This window comes from Paroedura picta, chromosome 6, assembly GCF_049243985.1.
Source record: "Paroedura picta isolate Pp20150507F chromosome 6, Ppicta_v3.0, whole genome shotgun sequence".
Lineage (NCBI taxonomy): Eukaryota > Metazoa > Chordata > Lepidosauria > Squamata > Gekkonidae > Paroedura > Paroedura picta.
Window position 1 is genome coordinate 80,153,862 of NC_135374.1, and position 15,097 is coordinate 80,168,958.

At 37.8% G+C, this 15,097-nt stretch overlaps 1 protein-coding gene across 4 annotated transcripts in view; it reads left to right on the forward strand.

The window, feature by feature from the left end:
• The window catches only part of ANOS1 (anosmin 1), a 263,372-nt gene extending 252,657 nt beyond the window's left edge, over positions 1–10,715 (forward strand). For 3 of the 4 annotated variants that reach the window (XM_077343277.1, XM_077343276.1, XM_077343275.1), the window contains 5 exons: positions 2,951–3,048; positions 3,677–3,848; positions 6,494–6,714; positions 6,842–6,980; positions 7,727–10,715. In XM_077343277.1, the coding sequence (XP_077199392.1) occupies positions 2,951–3,048; positions 3,677–3,848; positions 6,494–6,714; positions 6,842–6,980; positions 7,727–7,785 (689 nt within the window). In that variant the 3' untranslated portion in view covers positions 7,786–10,715. The remainder of the gene's footprint in view (positions 1–2,950; positions 3,049–3,676; positions 3,849–6,493; positions 6,715–6,841; positions 6,981–7,726) is intronic. The other variant, XM_077343278.1, reaches the window with a different exon arrangement.
• The last annotated feature ends 4,382 nt before the right edge of the window (positions 10,716–15,097 follow it).

Here is a 15,097-nt window from a genome sequence, read left to right on the forward strand (position 1 = left end):
GAATTAATCTCACCCTCATTCAATTACTATAACTAGTGCCCACTTTTGTTTATTTGCTCAGGGACATTCAAGCAGAATGAACATGTCCCTTGCAATGCTTCTATTAAAGTTGTATTCACAGAAATGCAGTTCCAGCATTCCTTTGGGGGGAAATAACATCAATTGCATGAATGTCTAGTAGTCTGCAGGTTCTAGATAAAGAATAGTATGAGTCTGTTATACATAGTCATAGCCCCACTTAAGTAAGTAAGCCTGTTAGGAGAGGCGGGAAATAAATATAATAATAAATATAATAATAAATATAATAATAAATATAATAATAAATATAATAATAAATATAATAATAAATATAATAATAAATATAATAATAAATATAATAATAAATATAATAATAATAATAATAATAATAATAATAATAATAATAATAATAATAATAATAATAATAATAATAATAATAAATGGGGAGTGATGTTTGAGAATTTTGACCTCCTGCATATGTTTTTCTTTTATGATGATTTTCCTAGTCTCAAATATAGATGTGTTCTGCTATAACAGAAATAACTATTTTTTTTAATGGAGAATAGCTAAATGCATTTCAGACTCTTCTCTACTGTACTGGCAATCATTGTTTGCTTTCAGTAAAAGCTTATAAAGTACAAAGTATTTTAATGTTTATATTAAAGATCAAATAGAGTGCTGAGTGAGTGCAGATGAAAAATTCAGGCTTTGAATAGATCCCATTTGTAAATAGAGAATTGTACAAAGCAGTTGAATATTGTTGCTGATGATGGATGTAGATTGTCTGACAGGTATGAAAATTATTTTTTGACAAATTGATAGTTACGCAAGAAATGAAAGCCATTGTTGCCAACTATTGAACTACTTGATTCAGCAACATGTTCTAGTTCCCACTTATACTGTTCACACTTATTGCAAATAAGTTCTTGATTCCTCTTTTTCTGAGACTGTTAGCATATGGAGAAACTTCAAAGCCAAACTTGAATAAAAATGATGTAGTTTTTGTTATCACTGCTGTTGCCATATACAAAATTAACTCCATACAGAATCACCTTATAGTTATTTTGTATAGTTCTTCATTGAATTTTATATACACGTGTGTGCTTACACGTGTAAGGTCGCTTACACGTGTAAGGTCACGTCACATCACATACTAGCAAAAAAGCCCATTGCATCCAGGAATGCAATGGGCACTAACGGGATGTGTGAGTAAGAATGGGCAGTGTGGGGGGGAACGTACCTGAAGCGTTGGCTGCATCTAGCCGTCGTGGTGGCAGGATGGCCATGTAGTTGGTGGGGCAGCATGCAGGGGTGGCGGCAGCAGGGAAATGGAGGTGGCAGGTGGCGGGCTGTCCGGCAGATGGGGCAGTCTCGGTGCTTGCATGAAGGTGAAGGGGCAGCGTCGCATCAGAGGTGGTGGGCGCTCAGGTCTGTTGGCCTAGGGGCTTGGCGCAATTTGGGGCAGGGCGGGCACTGGTGGGCAGGTGGAGACACCATGTGCCACCACAGCATGGTGTGGAGGCGTGTGGGGCAGTGGCCGGGGCTGCATGCAAGATGCGCAGGCTGCTGGCAGCCAGCCCCAGCTTGGGGTAGTGCAGTGAGGAGAGGGAGAGACATCTTTGGCACTCAGCCAGCCTGTGGTGTCGAAGCAGGGCAAGTGGCTCGCTGATGACCGAGGTGGTGGTGAGCAGCTCTAGCGGCGGTGGGTTGTCATAGTTTGAAGGTCTGCAGTGGTGTGGGCCGACGGGCCAGGCTTCGTGTGGGATGGGCTGGCAGCCAGGTACAGGCTCAGGGAAGGGCGTGAGCCATGGGAGTGTCCTCCTCGCCATCCAGGAAGTGTCTGGTGGTAAGGCTGGGCACATAGCTCATGGAGGTGGTTGCTCCAGGGGCCAGCTGATCCGGATTGGCCCGCTGGAGAGGGAACACTGGCCGGATAGCAGGTTCCTCTGTCCCAGACAGTGCTGCCCAGATGGTCATTTTGGAAATATTAAGTGGAACTAATATATAATATATACGTGAATATATAATTTGTTTGAGCACATCTGTGGTCTTTCTCCTTAGTCCAGCATTTCTCAACTTTTTTACCACTTACAAACCCGTGAAACATTCTTCAGGCTTCAAGATACCCCAGAAGTAGTTTGACCATGCAGAATATGGTTGGGAAGCATAGCTATATATATATATGTATTCTTTTTTTGTTCATTGGTTCATATGTATTATATCCACTATCATTGTAAATACCATGTTCAATATGATTTTGTTTGCCTAAGTTGTACTTTTGTATTTATACTGCCTCAAAGGTGGTATAAAATTTAGGCTTAAAACCCCAACTAAGAAAACAGTCTTCTAAGATCTTCTTAAGCATTTAACCTCAGTAAAACATCACTGGGCTGGGAGATAGCTGGAGATTTGGGAGGAGGAGTATAGGGAGGATGTGATCTGGGGAGGGAATTTAGTTTAGCTTTCCAAGGAGTCCACTATCCAAGGAAGCCATTTTCTCTGTCATCTGGAGACCATTGTAATTCTGGGAGATTTCCAGCAATTATCTGAAGGTTGGCAAGCCTAAACAGCACACTCCTAGACATTAACTTTCTCAAGTGGTGTCATATTGCTTAACTCTGTACAATACATAACTGATAATTGGTGCAGTTTCTCATCTGTCATCTTTGTTTTGTGAAGTGTGCTTGGCCCTCTTACTGGAAATAATGTGATGTTTCAGTTTCAGCTTGTCTAATGTATATTGGATTCCTGTGCTATTTTTGCTTGATCATATAAATATGGTCTCCTTTTATTGTGTAAGAATGGAATTCTTATGCATACTAAGTGTGCTTCAGGTGTCAATGGTATCCTGCATTTAAATCAGAGGCCATTAAAAGTTGTTAGCATCTTTAGCACATAAGACTATTCTATGTGTATTTTTTATTTGACTTAGATGCTGCCGGGAGGAGTAGATACCATGTCCAGTGGTTCCCAGAATCTTGTACACACAATGAGACAAAAGGGCCTGAAAAATCCAGTGGTATCACATATGTAAGTGGATATTTAGTCTTCTAACTTGAAAACTGAAAATGCAAGCAAAGTAACCATCAAAAAAGCACACGCAAGGAAGGAAAATAGTCCTTTTTAAATCTAATTGAGAATCTCCTATTAGCTTCCATTCTCAATTGTTTTCAGGGGAAAGGTAGCATAGTATATTTTGTGCTGTATTCACAACAGGGGCCCAGTTATGGTCCAGAGGAGATGGGCAGATTTCAAAGCTTGTTTGTTTAAAATAATTATATACCTCCTTTCCACTAACAGGCCCAAGGCAGAGTACAATTCATAAAACAAAAGTTAACTATGATTCATCTCCAAAATTAATGGAAGTGATGTATGATCATGGCTTATAGGGACAAATAGAACTGGAGAAGACAACTTAATCAAATGATAAACAACTATTTTACAAAAATATTGTAATGAATCTTTTTTCTTGTTTTCTTAATTAAGATCATTTTGGGGCTGAGGGTAATTTGATCAGACTATGATAGAGTTGGGGCTGAGGGTAATTTGAAACCCGATTTATCCTAGGGGAAAGTAAAAGGTTTCCTAGATGTCATTTATCTATAAATTTGCTAAACCTTATTGAAAATCTCCTATTATCTTCCATTTTTGCTTGTAGGAAAATTATATAATTCTTCAGAATCTGTTGTTTTCATGCAAATACAAAGTTACAGTTCAACCAGCAAGGTCCAAAGGTCGGTTGAAGGCTGAGAGTATTTTCTTTAGTACTCCATCTTGTTCTGATCTTAAAGGAAAAAAACACAAGCAGATGAGCTGTCCTACTGAAGGAGGTAAGTAGACCTCTGACAACCATTGAGTTCATTTGTAGGCAGTCATGTTCTCTAAAACGTGCTGACAAATTCAGAATAATTATGGAGGAGTTATTCATATAACTGCATATCCAAATACCAGTGTCTAAAATTTATGCCATTGTAACATCAATATGAAGATTTCATATGATCTTTTCTACCTTACTTCTTCAAAATATAGCTAATAGAGAGGACACTTGTACAAGTAAAACCATTCATGTTGTGATAGCATAGTATTATGTTAGAATTTAGGAATGCAACCATATTTACCACTTTCCAGTTCCTATGTAGTCATAGAAATGCATTTTACAACATTTATTTGTAGCATAAAAGCCCTGTCTGAATGTTACAGTGAACACACACATATCCTGCATGTGTCCAGTATATCTTTTTTCTTTCTCGGGGGAGGACACACCAATGCATGCTCACTTTAGAAATGAAATTAGGAAACAGTACTTTGACCAGTGTGGGGTTGAAACAACACATTGAACTATACATGCATTAAATGTAACCATAATTATTCAGTGTACATTTAAAGGAAAAATATATGAGGATTGTCTGTGTGTTTCTGTAACTTGTAAACAGGGCTAGAGACAGGTATCACATAGGACTACTGACTTTTTGACTATATACATTTCACAGTTGTGTGATAGAAATTTAACCAGTTGTCATACACCACCTCAGGCATTCAGCTGAAAAAAAAGACAGTCATTATTACACAGTTTATTATCTGTATACAATATGAATAACTTCACATATCAATTTAATAATGTGTTATAATGAATACAACAATGGATACACTTATTCAACAGAATATGAAAAACAGGAAACAGGTGACTGCTAGGGGGAGGAGAAAACAATTGTCTGTTTCGGGATTACCTCTGCCCAGGGGACTGCTGCCCGAGACTACCATGGAAAGAGGAAGAAGAGATTTAGCAGGGTCTCAGAATGGGGGGGGGGGCAATAGCAGCTGCTTTTCCTCAACCCCTTGGCCATGGAGTTCTGCTCACTAACTCCACACCCTGCTTCCTTCCTGACCTGACTTGCCATCTCCCCTTTATCCCTTCCCTGCCTGCCCTGCATGCCCCCAAGTTTTCTAGATAGCCTTCCGCTGTGCCCCACTCTCCTCCTGATGGAGGCCTGGTTCCCTGGGCTATACTTCTCCCGAGGTTGCTCTGTCTCTTCACCATGCTGCATGTGCCTGCACCCCCTTCTTATGTGGCTGGAGGTGTAATACACTGTTCTTAGTTTCCCCAGGTCCTCCTCCTACCTGGTGGCCTACTGTTCATGCCCCAGCATCTCTTGGGACTGTCCTGTTATGCTCCTTGTGTGCAGCAGCCCCAGCTGCTTCCTCAGGGCTGGCATCACTGCTGCCCCTGTACAGCCTGCAGCCTTCTGTGGCTCTTTCTCCTTCAGGGTCACCATTAGCAGTAATGGGGAACTGCTGGCATCTCTCCCATCCTCCTGGGCTGGAGGTCCTCAACTCATTTGGATCACCTGGATCCCACCAACAGTCAATTGCACAAAACTGTATTAGGGATTACCATAAACAAGATTTAATCCAGAGGTTTATCTAGAAGCAAGAAATAAATAAAATGTACTGAAAAAGAGATGGGTTTAAGATATTTCTTTGCCTCCTTTTTGGACCCATGCTTGAAACAGCTTGCAGTTAAAGCAATGTAACAATAGAAGCCATTTATAGACAAGCCACTAGACATAAACAATATAGTAACTCTGCATGAAACAGAAGCAGGCCATTTAAAAAGCTGTTTTCTCTTTAAAATGCTAGAAGGAACACAAATATGATGGCTCAGTGCGGCAAAGACAACTGCAAAACAGATTTGAGTAATATATGAAGGAATGTTTCCTCATTTGAAGAAATGTAAAGCAAAGTAAACTGAACTAAGATAAGATTTCTTAAGAGGAAATGGATGAAAAGTGATAATGTATTCAGGAAGGAAAGAGAGGAAGAGATTGTCGTTCTACTTCATTACATGTTTCAAATGCAAACTGAAATGATTTTTTAAAAATCCAGATTAAGTCCACAGATCCAGATTCATCATCTGCTAGTAAAAGATCTTATGTAGCATGTGTCAAGAAAGATCTTTTTTCTAGACACCAATTGCCAATTAGAATAGACCAGGCAGGGGGCTCATGGGAATTGTAGTCCATGGGCATCTGGAGGGCCGCAGTTTGACTACCTCTGATCTAAATCCATGGAAAGGATATATTGAGAAAAAGGACACAGTAGTAGGAATTCCACAAGCCATTTTAGCAAAGTTTGAAGACTTCTTCCAAGTTAAATGGCTGTTCCTCTATCAGATTTGTAGGATCTGATCAAGCAGGAGATTTTGGTCTGGTAAAGGAAAAATGTAGACTGAAACAGCACAAGTCAAAAGAAAAAAAAAAGGTCCAAACTGAATAGAACAGTGGCGAGAATGGAATTACCTTCATTACTAAATTATGTATTCTTAGACAACAGGGAGGAAAAATAGCTAGAAAATTAGGCAAAATTGCAAACTTAAAAGTTTAAGATGTCACATTACTATTTGTGTATTTGTTTTTAAAAACTGTTTTTTAAACCTTGACAGAAATACTAACGTCTTATGACTTGCTGTTTGTTTCAGCTTCAATTGTCTCCAAAGTGTTGGCAAAACCTGAGAATCTCTCCGCCTCTTTCATTGTTCAGGCAGTAAATATTACAGGCCACTTTTCCTGGAAAATATCAAAGGAAAATCTTCACCAACCCATGACAGGTTTCCAAGTCACTTGGGCAGAGGTCACAACAGAAAGCAGGCAAAATAGTTTGCCCAACAGTATTATTTCCCAGTCACAAATATTGCCAGTAGTAAGTGTCTGTTGTGTTACAGATATGGGGGAGGATTGGACACTTGTGTTAGATCAATGATGATGACATTTTTGATCTCTTCAGTACCCTTTTCCTCTTGCCATAATAGCTTCTATTTTCCTTTAAGGATCACTATGTTCTGACTGTGCCCAATCTGAGGCCATCAACTCTTTACCGATTAGAAGTCCAGGTGCTGACAACAAATGGAGAGGGACCAGCCATAATCAAATCATTCCGAACACCTGATTTGCTGACATCTCCACACAGTGAGTGTTGACCAGCCACAGCTCTTGACTGAGTCATGTGCATGCAAAAGGAGACGTTGTTTCCTTCCTTTGCACAAACAAAAATAGGTAACATATCAATCTGTATGTTACTGCTTAATTTTTGAATATAAGATGTACCTGAAAACCTCAGCACTTAATAGTGGCTATGCTATAGAAATTTTTACCTAATTTCCCTGTGTAATCAGCCATCTCTTTTACACACCCCAGTGAGCAGCAATAAGACTGTTCAGATTGGAATAGCCTGAAAGGGCAGCTCCCTCTCTCCCCGGTATCTGCAAGCCATAGTGAGCCTAGGCCCAGTCCTAATGGCAAAAAAGAACTGGGGTCCCTTAAGTCATTACAGATTGACATCAGATCCTTCCAAAAACCCACTTAAATTCATAATTAGTCTAGTTTCTGGTCACCGCTCCTTATTCCTCACAAACTTATTTGGTGACATCAGAAATGCAAAAGAACTGACTCTTGATCTTGGGTTGGATCTTAAGCAACATGAATGGCCTTCAATCATACCTGACTCCTCTTCCATTACATTACAGGAAGTGCTATTGCACCAATACTATAACACCTTAGGAGCTAAACCCAACTGTACTCCTACTACTGCTGCTGCTACTAGTATTTCTTCTGGTAGTGAAATACAGCATTACTTTTTTCCTACAAACATTAATATAACGTTTGGATTTATTAAAAAAAACTTATAGTTACTTCAGCAACTTGTTCATTTTTAGGGCCGCATCTGAAACAGCACCATCCACATCACTACAAGCCACCACCTGAAAAATATTAATATTCATTGGATCAGCTGGAAAAATTATAAACTGAGCTCTTGCAAGAAGATCAGAAAAATGCACATATATTGAAGTACAGAATGACATATGCTTCTGGTGGATGAATTGTTTAGATACATCTGCATCATATGGACTAAAAGAAACATGCTTGTACTAATGCCAGGCTGAAGTGTCATGAAAGGATCAACTGTATCCATGTAAGAAAAGACGTGTCATCTGTGAAAAAAAGTATCTTAAGCATAGTGATTTATTGTCATCATAGGCTACAATGTGTGACACAGTCTTTTCAAATATGCTTGTCCCCACCCCAATTATTCAGAATTTTTAAACTTGATGTTATTCAAAATTTCACAGTTAAATCCTTATTAGTTGACGAAATCCAATCTGGTGTAAGTTGCAGTGACAAACAAAACTTGTATCTAATGATTTATAAAATCCAAATCAATCCATGACGGCAGAATAGAATTTTTTCTCCTCAAAATATGGCATCTGTCAGCTTTCATATGTGACATTCATGTGTGAATGTTAACATTTCCAGATAACATTTGCAGAAAGCCAGTGCATTAAGAGAAAGGTGGTATGTAGTGGTTTCGCTTAAGTGGGGTGTGGATCATGATCTTTAAATGTCATCTAGACAAATCTGTGAAAAAGATAAGTTTAAGTTCAAAGTTGCAGTTGATTCCTGGCAAAATATTCCCTCTCCATTGCTTAATAATCAGCCAGTTAACCAAAAAATAGAGAAATTCACATGTGTTCTTAAAAATATGTGTTGTGCATCCCAGCAGGCCATGGCTTATCCATTCATTTCTGTTGTCGTGGAAGCATTGCATAAATAAAAACATGCACAGATCATTTCCTTGGAAGCCCCCACATTGGGAAGAGCTTCATATGGAAGTGAACACTTTTGTACGTATAGTGCTCAGATCAGGATGGTAGAATTTGGAATGTTCTTAAATATTCAGAGATCTGTACCATTTATTATGTGAGCAACTCCTTTGAGCAAACCAAGTACCTTATTAGCCCAATTAATCCCACATATTTTCTGTAATGCAATACTTGTATTAGATCCAGCCAGCTTTTTTACTCAGTTCTTAATTATATTCCTCCTTGCTATGGTCCCCATACTTTGTGATTTTTCTTTGTGCAAGTCTGCATAATTCTCAGTCTATTTTGGTGGCCCAATTCTCCTTATTATTTTTAAATCAGTAGAAAAGGTGGTTGGATCCAACCCATGGTTACACTTATTTCCCCTCCCCCCCATTATTTTGTAAACATCATTTAACATGGACAATAGAAAGTTTCTTATCTATCCAGCATCTTTGTATCCTCTATGGTACACAGTCATGAACAATTTAGCTGTTCTGTCCCAGAAGAAACAGTGGTCCTTCCCCACCCTAATTGGTGAATAACAGGGTTGTACCACATTTCCATGTTTATGTATTTCTTTACAGCTTAAAAAGAGGCTTTTGGTAATTTTAAGATTTTTTGAGAGATGAGAGGAAACTTTTTTCTAAAAGGGCAAGAAAAGTCATAGTAGTATTTACAGGCTTTGTTATGGAGACAGAAAAGCAAGGACAGAGTTATTCCCTAAGTATTAGTGAAATTTGAGAGCAGCCCATCCCATAGTTACTGCATGGAAACATTGTAAAGACTAAAATGTATGAAATACTATCAGGATTTGACATCACTTGACATGTCAAACTCTGTGGAGTTAGAACATTAAGTTGCAGGTATAGAGTAACAGAAAGAAATAGTAAGGGATATATGCATTCACATCTCAGCAAAAAAAATCTTACTGATAGAACTGGAGACAAAATAGAAATGCACATGGAACTTCTCACTCTGTGTATCATTCAATGGTTGTAACTTGCATCATTACACTTTATTGATGTACATTGCTGATAAAATGCCCACAGATAGAACTTGCTTCCAATACAATGGCAAGCAATCAGGTTTTGAGTAATCAAGGTGTATAGGTATACGTGTAAATCTGCTCATACACAACCCATTCATAAACCCTAAGAGGCACACTTCCATATATTTCTGTTTTACATCCCCTACTTTTTCATATAGGCAAACAGATGCTAAAATTGTATTTGAGTCACTGAAATGTATGTCTGTGATTTTTTTGTACAGAAACAGGGTTTAAGATGGTTATATGTCTTCAATCAGAGCTCAAAAATATAGGACAGGGACCAAGTGGCTTCATTCCAGTGTATTATCCCTTAAAAAAAAAAGTGCTTCCCTCATTATTCTTTAAAAGCTGTTGAGATACTAACTTATTTATTTTTAAGTATCCTTTCTTTGCCAAGTGTTCTTAAATCTTTTTATCAGAACCTGTGGATGCACAAGTTAATATAAATGTCATACACATTTGTGTATTATAATCCAGGAATATGATGCTTATAAATTGCATGTTTTTTTTAAATTTCAAAACTTTATTTAAAAAAAATAAATGAATACCTACAGATGTTGATGGAGCTATATGGTTTTGCATGCCAGAACTCATAACTCAGTTATAGGCATGAAGTGTATGACTGTATCATCTCTATTGAATATATTAGTAAAGTACAATTTACAAAGTAATTAACAGAGGTTCTATATGTAAAAATATTTTTCTTTTCTATGTAATTATATTGTAGTGCAGAGAGAAAAGAATTACTTATCTTTGAACTAAATTGGCTGTAGAAATCATGTTCTTATAATGATCCGTTAAAAATTAAAATTCCATATTTATTTATATATGTTATAAAGGAGAAGGTTGATTTGTGTGTGTGTGTCATGGTACTTAGAGAATAATGATTCTTGTAAAAACAATTTGTAAAAAAAATATTGTAAATAGTATGCTGTACGGTTTCTCCTTATTTTCCAGTTTAGATTTTGTACATATGTTTAACTAATAAATTACCCTTCTATATAGAAACGTGGACTCATGCAGTTTGCATTGGAATCATGATTAAGTTGAGGTGTTTTCACAGTAATGTAGCTCTCTGTAGAGTGGTTTGGGACAGAGACACTGTGTACACACAGAACTGTAGATACATATGCTTAGCCCCAGGAAGTTTCTCATTGTCCATGAAAGAAGAGTGATATGCAGGAAAAGTATCACTTTTCCTTTGAGAAATGTATGGAAGTTCATTGTGTCATGGATGCTGCTGTACAGAGGGCCAGCTTGGTGTAGTGATTAGGAGCAACAGGCTCTAATCTGGACAGTTGGGTTTAATTCCCTGCTCTTCCACATGCAGCCAGCTGGGTGACCTTGGGTTAGTCACAGTCACGTTAGAGCTATTCTCACAGAGCAGTTCTGTAAGGGCTCACAGGGTATCTGTTGAAGGAAGAGAAGGAAGAGAAAGGGAAGGTGATTATAAGCCACTTTGAAACTACTTTGCGTAGTTAAAAGTGGAGTATAAAAACCAACTCTCCTTTTTCATATATGTAAATACTCAAGTAGACATCTTTGGTATATATATATATATATATATATATATATATATATATATATATATATATATATATATATATATATATATATATATATATATATATATATATATATATATATATATATATATATAGAAAGAGAGAGAGAGAGAGAGAAATCGGGTTAGAAGCTATTGGATGTTGTTAAAGGCATATAAATATTGACATTCAAATATGTATGTTTCCATGTTCTCAGATTTTCCATGCCATTTTGCATTATAAATATTTTATTTCCACATGAATCATGATAGCTGCTTACTTAGCAAATGACATTTCTAACCATGATTAGGTTGAAAGCTACAATCCTTTCCGTTGAACACAGTAGGGAATCAGTTCCAATGAAATATGCATAAGATTATGCATTGGTTTTAATCTGTTGTATTATGGTATACTTTGAGGTTTCCCAAAAAAAGAAGTTTATCATCAATAACCCTGCCATCTCTTTTCAGCAGCTCAGAATTCTGAGACAATGGAGGGATGGTGATAATGACCAATTGAATCAACTCAAAGAACCTCATGGCACTTAAGTACGGAAACTCTTGCTGGTCCAGGAACAGATACCACTTTATCACTTTATATGTCTCAGTGTTAGTAGTAATGCTTTATGCATGTTAATCCCCTAAATAACATAGGCAATGTTGTCTTGCACCAATCCAAATAGAATTACCATGGTGAAAGCAAAGAATATTGCTACAGCTAGTTCTTCAGGTATTTCAGGTCAGCTTTTGGTACTGCATCTCTGAGTAGTGGGGGAAGGGAAGAAATTTTTAGTTACTTCATTTACAGGTGTAATATTTTTATTACCTGAAAAAAAAACACAGGCTCCCCAAGGAAAGCCTAAAGGCAAAATACTGGCTTCTGTCCAATAACAATTCAAGAGAAGTAAAATCAAAGGAAACAGATTGTGAATTGTTGATGGACACAAGTTTTATTGTAGAACTAATATGTATAATTCCAGGTGATGTGACAGGTGTCAGATTTCCTAACCAGCAGCCAGACAGCTAGAAAAAAATTAGGCAACAGGTAACACTACTTAATCTCCTGGTCATACTTTAGAGGTGACTTATTGCAACTTGAGGACTACATAGAGTTCAAAATTGTGCACAGAATACCTTCCTATAGATAACATCCTAAGGTTTTTTTCCCCTCACAAGTCAGGGTTTGTTACAGGAAAAGGAGAGAGGACAATTTCCATTTTAAAATGGTTTGGTTTTCTAGGCACTGGAACAGCATGATAGAAGTCCAATGGGGAAAAAGAGATTAATATGTATTATTTATCTATAGTCTGCTTATCTCAATTGGACTTGAGACAGATTACACAGTATAAAGAGGTATAATCAACAGGATGAACGTGCAATAGGATTGGGACTGCAGAAATCTGAAACCAAGAATAAATAATAAAATCCTTAAAATTAGCAATCAGTTAAAAATACCGCTGATATAAAGAATTTCTTTTTCCTGAAATTTACTTTTTTGTTGTTATGAATTAACCATTGATTCCTATCAGGTTATTTTGTTCTGATATTTTTTAATCTCTTTAATTTCTCTTTTATTTTTCTTTGTAAAGCAATGCACTCTTTTGTAATTTTAGTCTTTGCAATTGTTTTCAGGCACACACCACAGAGGGTGTACTTTAGCTGGAGGATATTCAACAGAAGTCTAAAATAAATCTGAAACAAAATATGTTGGTATTAATATGTTTGAAACAATGCAGAAATGACATAGAATACATACAGCAACATATAATACATATTATAGCAGTATAGTCCACAGTCCATTACCCTTTATTAAAGCATTCTTATGAACTATTCTGTTACCTATGTAAAACTGCCCTTGTGAATAATTCAGATATGCATAGTTTGTGGATTTCCAATAGAGTTGGAACCTTTCTGAGCTCATCAGGCAGGCCATACCATAAAGTGCTGGGGGACACAGAGAAAGCATCTATGTACAGGCAACTGGCGAACATGCCCATTTGCAGGATGGAATCTGCAGAAGGGCCTGCACTGATTAATGAAGCTATTATGATAGGGGGAAGGCAGTCCTACAGACATGAGGGTCCAAGGTTATAAAGGGCCAATACCTTGAAGTGAAACTCAAATATTTTGGCCACCTCATGAGAAGGAAGGACTCCCTGGAGAAGAGCCTAATGCTGGGAGAGATCGAGGGCAAAAGAAGAAGGGGACGACAGAGAATGAGGTGGATGGATGGAGTCACTGAAGCAGTAGGTGCAAACTTAAATGGACTCCGGGGAATGGTAGAGGACAGGAAGGCCTGGAGGATCATTGTCCATGGGGTCGCGATGGGTCGGACACGACTTCGCACCTAACAACAACAACAACCTTGAAGTGAACTGGTAAATGATGGGCAGCCAAGAAGTGGCTGCAGCACAGGAGTAATAGGCATGCTCCATCTAGGTCTTGATAATAAGTTATCTGTGACATTCTGCACAATGGGAATTCTCCTGCTATAGCGGGAGATGTCCTTGCTGCAGTCTCCAAACTCATATTGCCACTCAGCCAAACAAGGGAAAGTAATAGTGTAAAAATCACATTTGCATTGACAGTGTGACATAGTTTATGGAGCATATCTGAATTTCCACTGAATCCTAGAGCAGCGAAATATCTCTTCTGGGTTTGCCCTGAAAAGACATAGTCATGGTCCTTCTGGGTGCAAACCATAAGGGGAGACCCATGCCTAGAGTGCATTACAATAGTCTCAGAATTACCATGGTATGGATTTAGGAGGCAAGTTAGAAGTATTCAAAATCAGGAGCCTTTTTGTAAGCTAAAATGAATTGCGGGCTAAAGCTTTCTTTGAGAGCCAGTTTGGTGCAGTGGTTAGGAGTGTGGACTTCTAATCTGGTATGCCCGGTTCGATTTTGCACTCCCCCACACTTCACAGGGTGTCTGTTGTGAGGAGAAGAATAGGAAGGCGACCGCTTTGAGCTTCCTTCGGGTAGAGAAAAGTGACATATAAGAACCAACTTCTTCTTTCTTCTTTCTTCTTCTCTCCATTAAATTCTTCTTTGCAGCTTCTTTTCAGCTCCATTAAATTGCTTCTCCAGTAGTACAGTAATGTTGGATCCAATCTGGGCTCTTAACCAAATCTGTAAGGGTTAGCTGAACCCAGTCAAAGGTAGGAAACAAAATGTCTTTCAAGAGCTGTACATTCATAACCTGCGTTCTGCCTTCTCAGGACTGAGTTTCACTATAATTGACAAGTTCACTGAAAGATAATTTTCCAATGGACGAATCACAGTATAGTCAACAAACTAGGATGTACTGAAAAGAAACTCAGTGTTCCACTGAGCATGCAGACTAGCTTTCAATATAATTTACTGCAACAACAAAATTTGCAAAAACAAAAAAACATCAGTGGACTATTCAAAGGCAGAGACTGAGGTACCCTCAAAATACAAGAATTAACATACAGATGCAAGGGAGGGGAGAGAAGCATCCAGTAACCTCTGAACAGTAGAAAGAATACACTATTACTCTCTCTATAGTTTCATTGTACTAGATATGCTTTGTGTCAGTATTTATGTTAATAAAATTGCTCACATGCTGCCACCTCCCCAACAATAACAGCAATTGAATATGTCACAAAATGAATTGAATATGTATTCTGGAATGCTATTCAGAAGCCACTGCAATGTAATGAGTTTCCTTATGTAGGGTTCCTTGGCTGGACCATTTGGAAAATCACCGCTGTAAAGGAATAGGCTGATCCTTCACTTTTTGATATGTTCCTGTGAGTGAGCCATGTCATCTCTGATACTACAATTAGTCCTAGCTTCTTTGTAGAGCTATTCATTAAATACTTTAATTT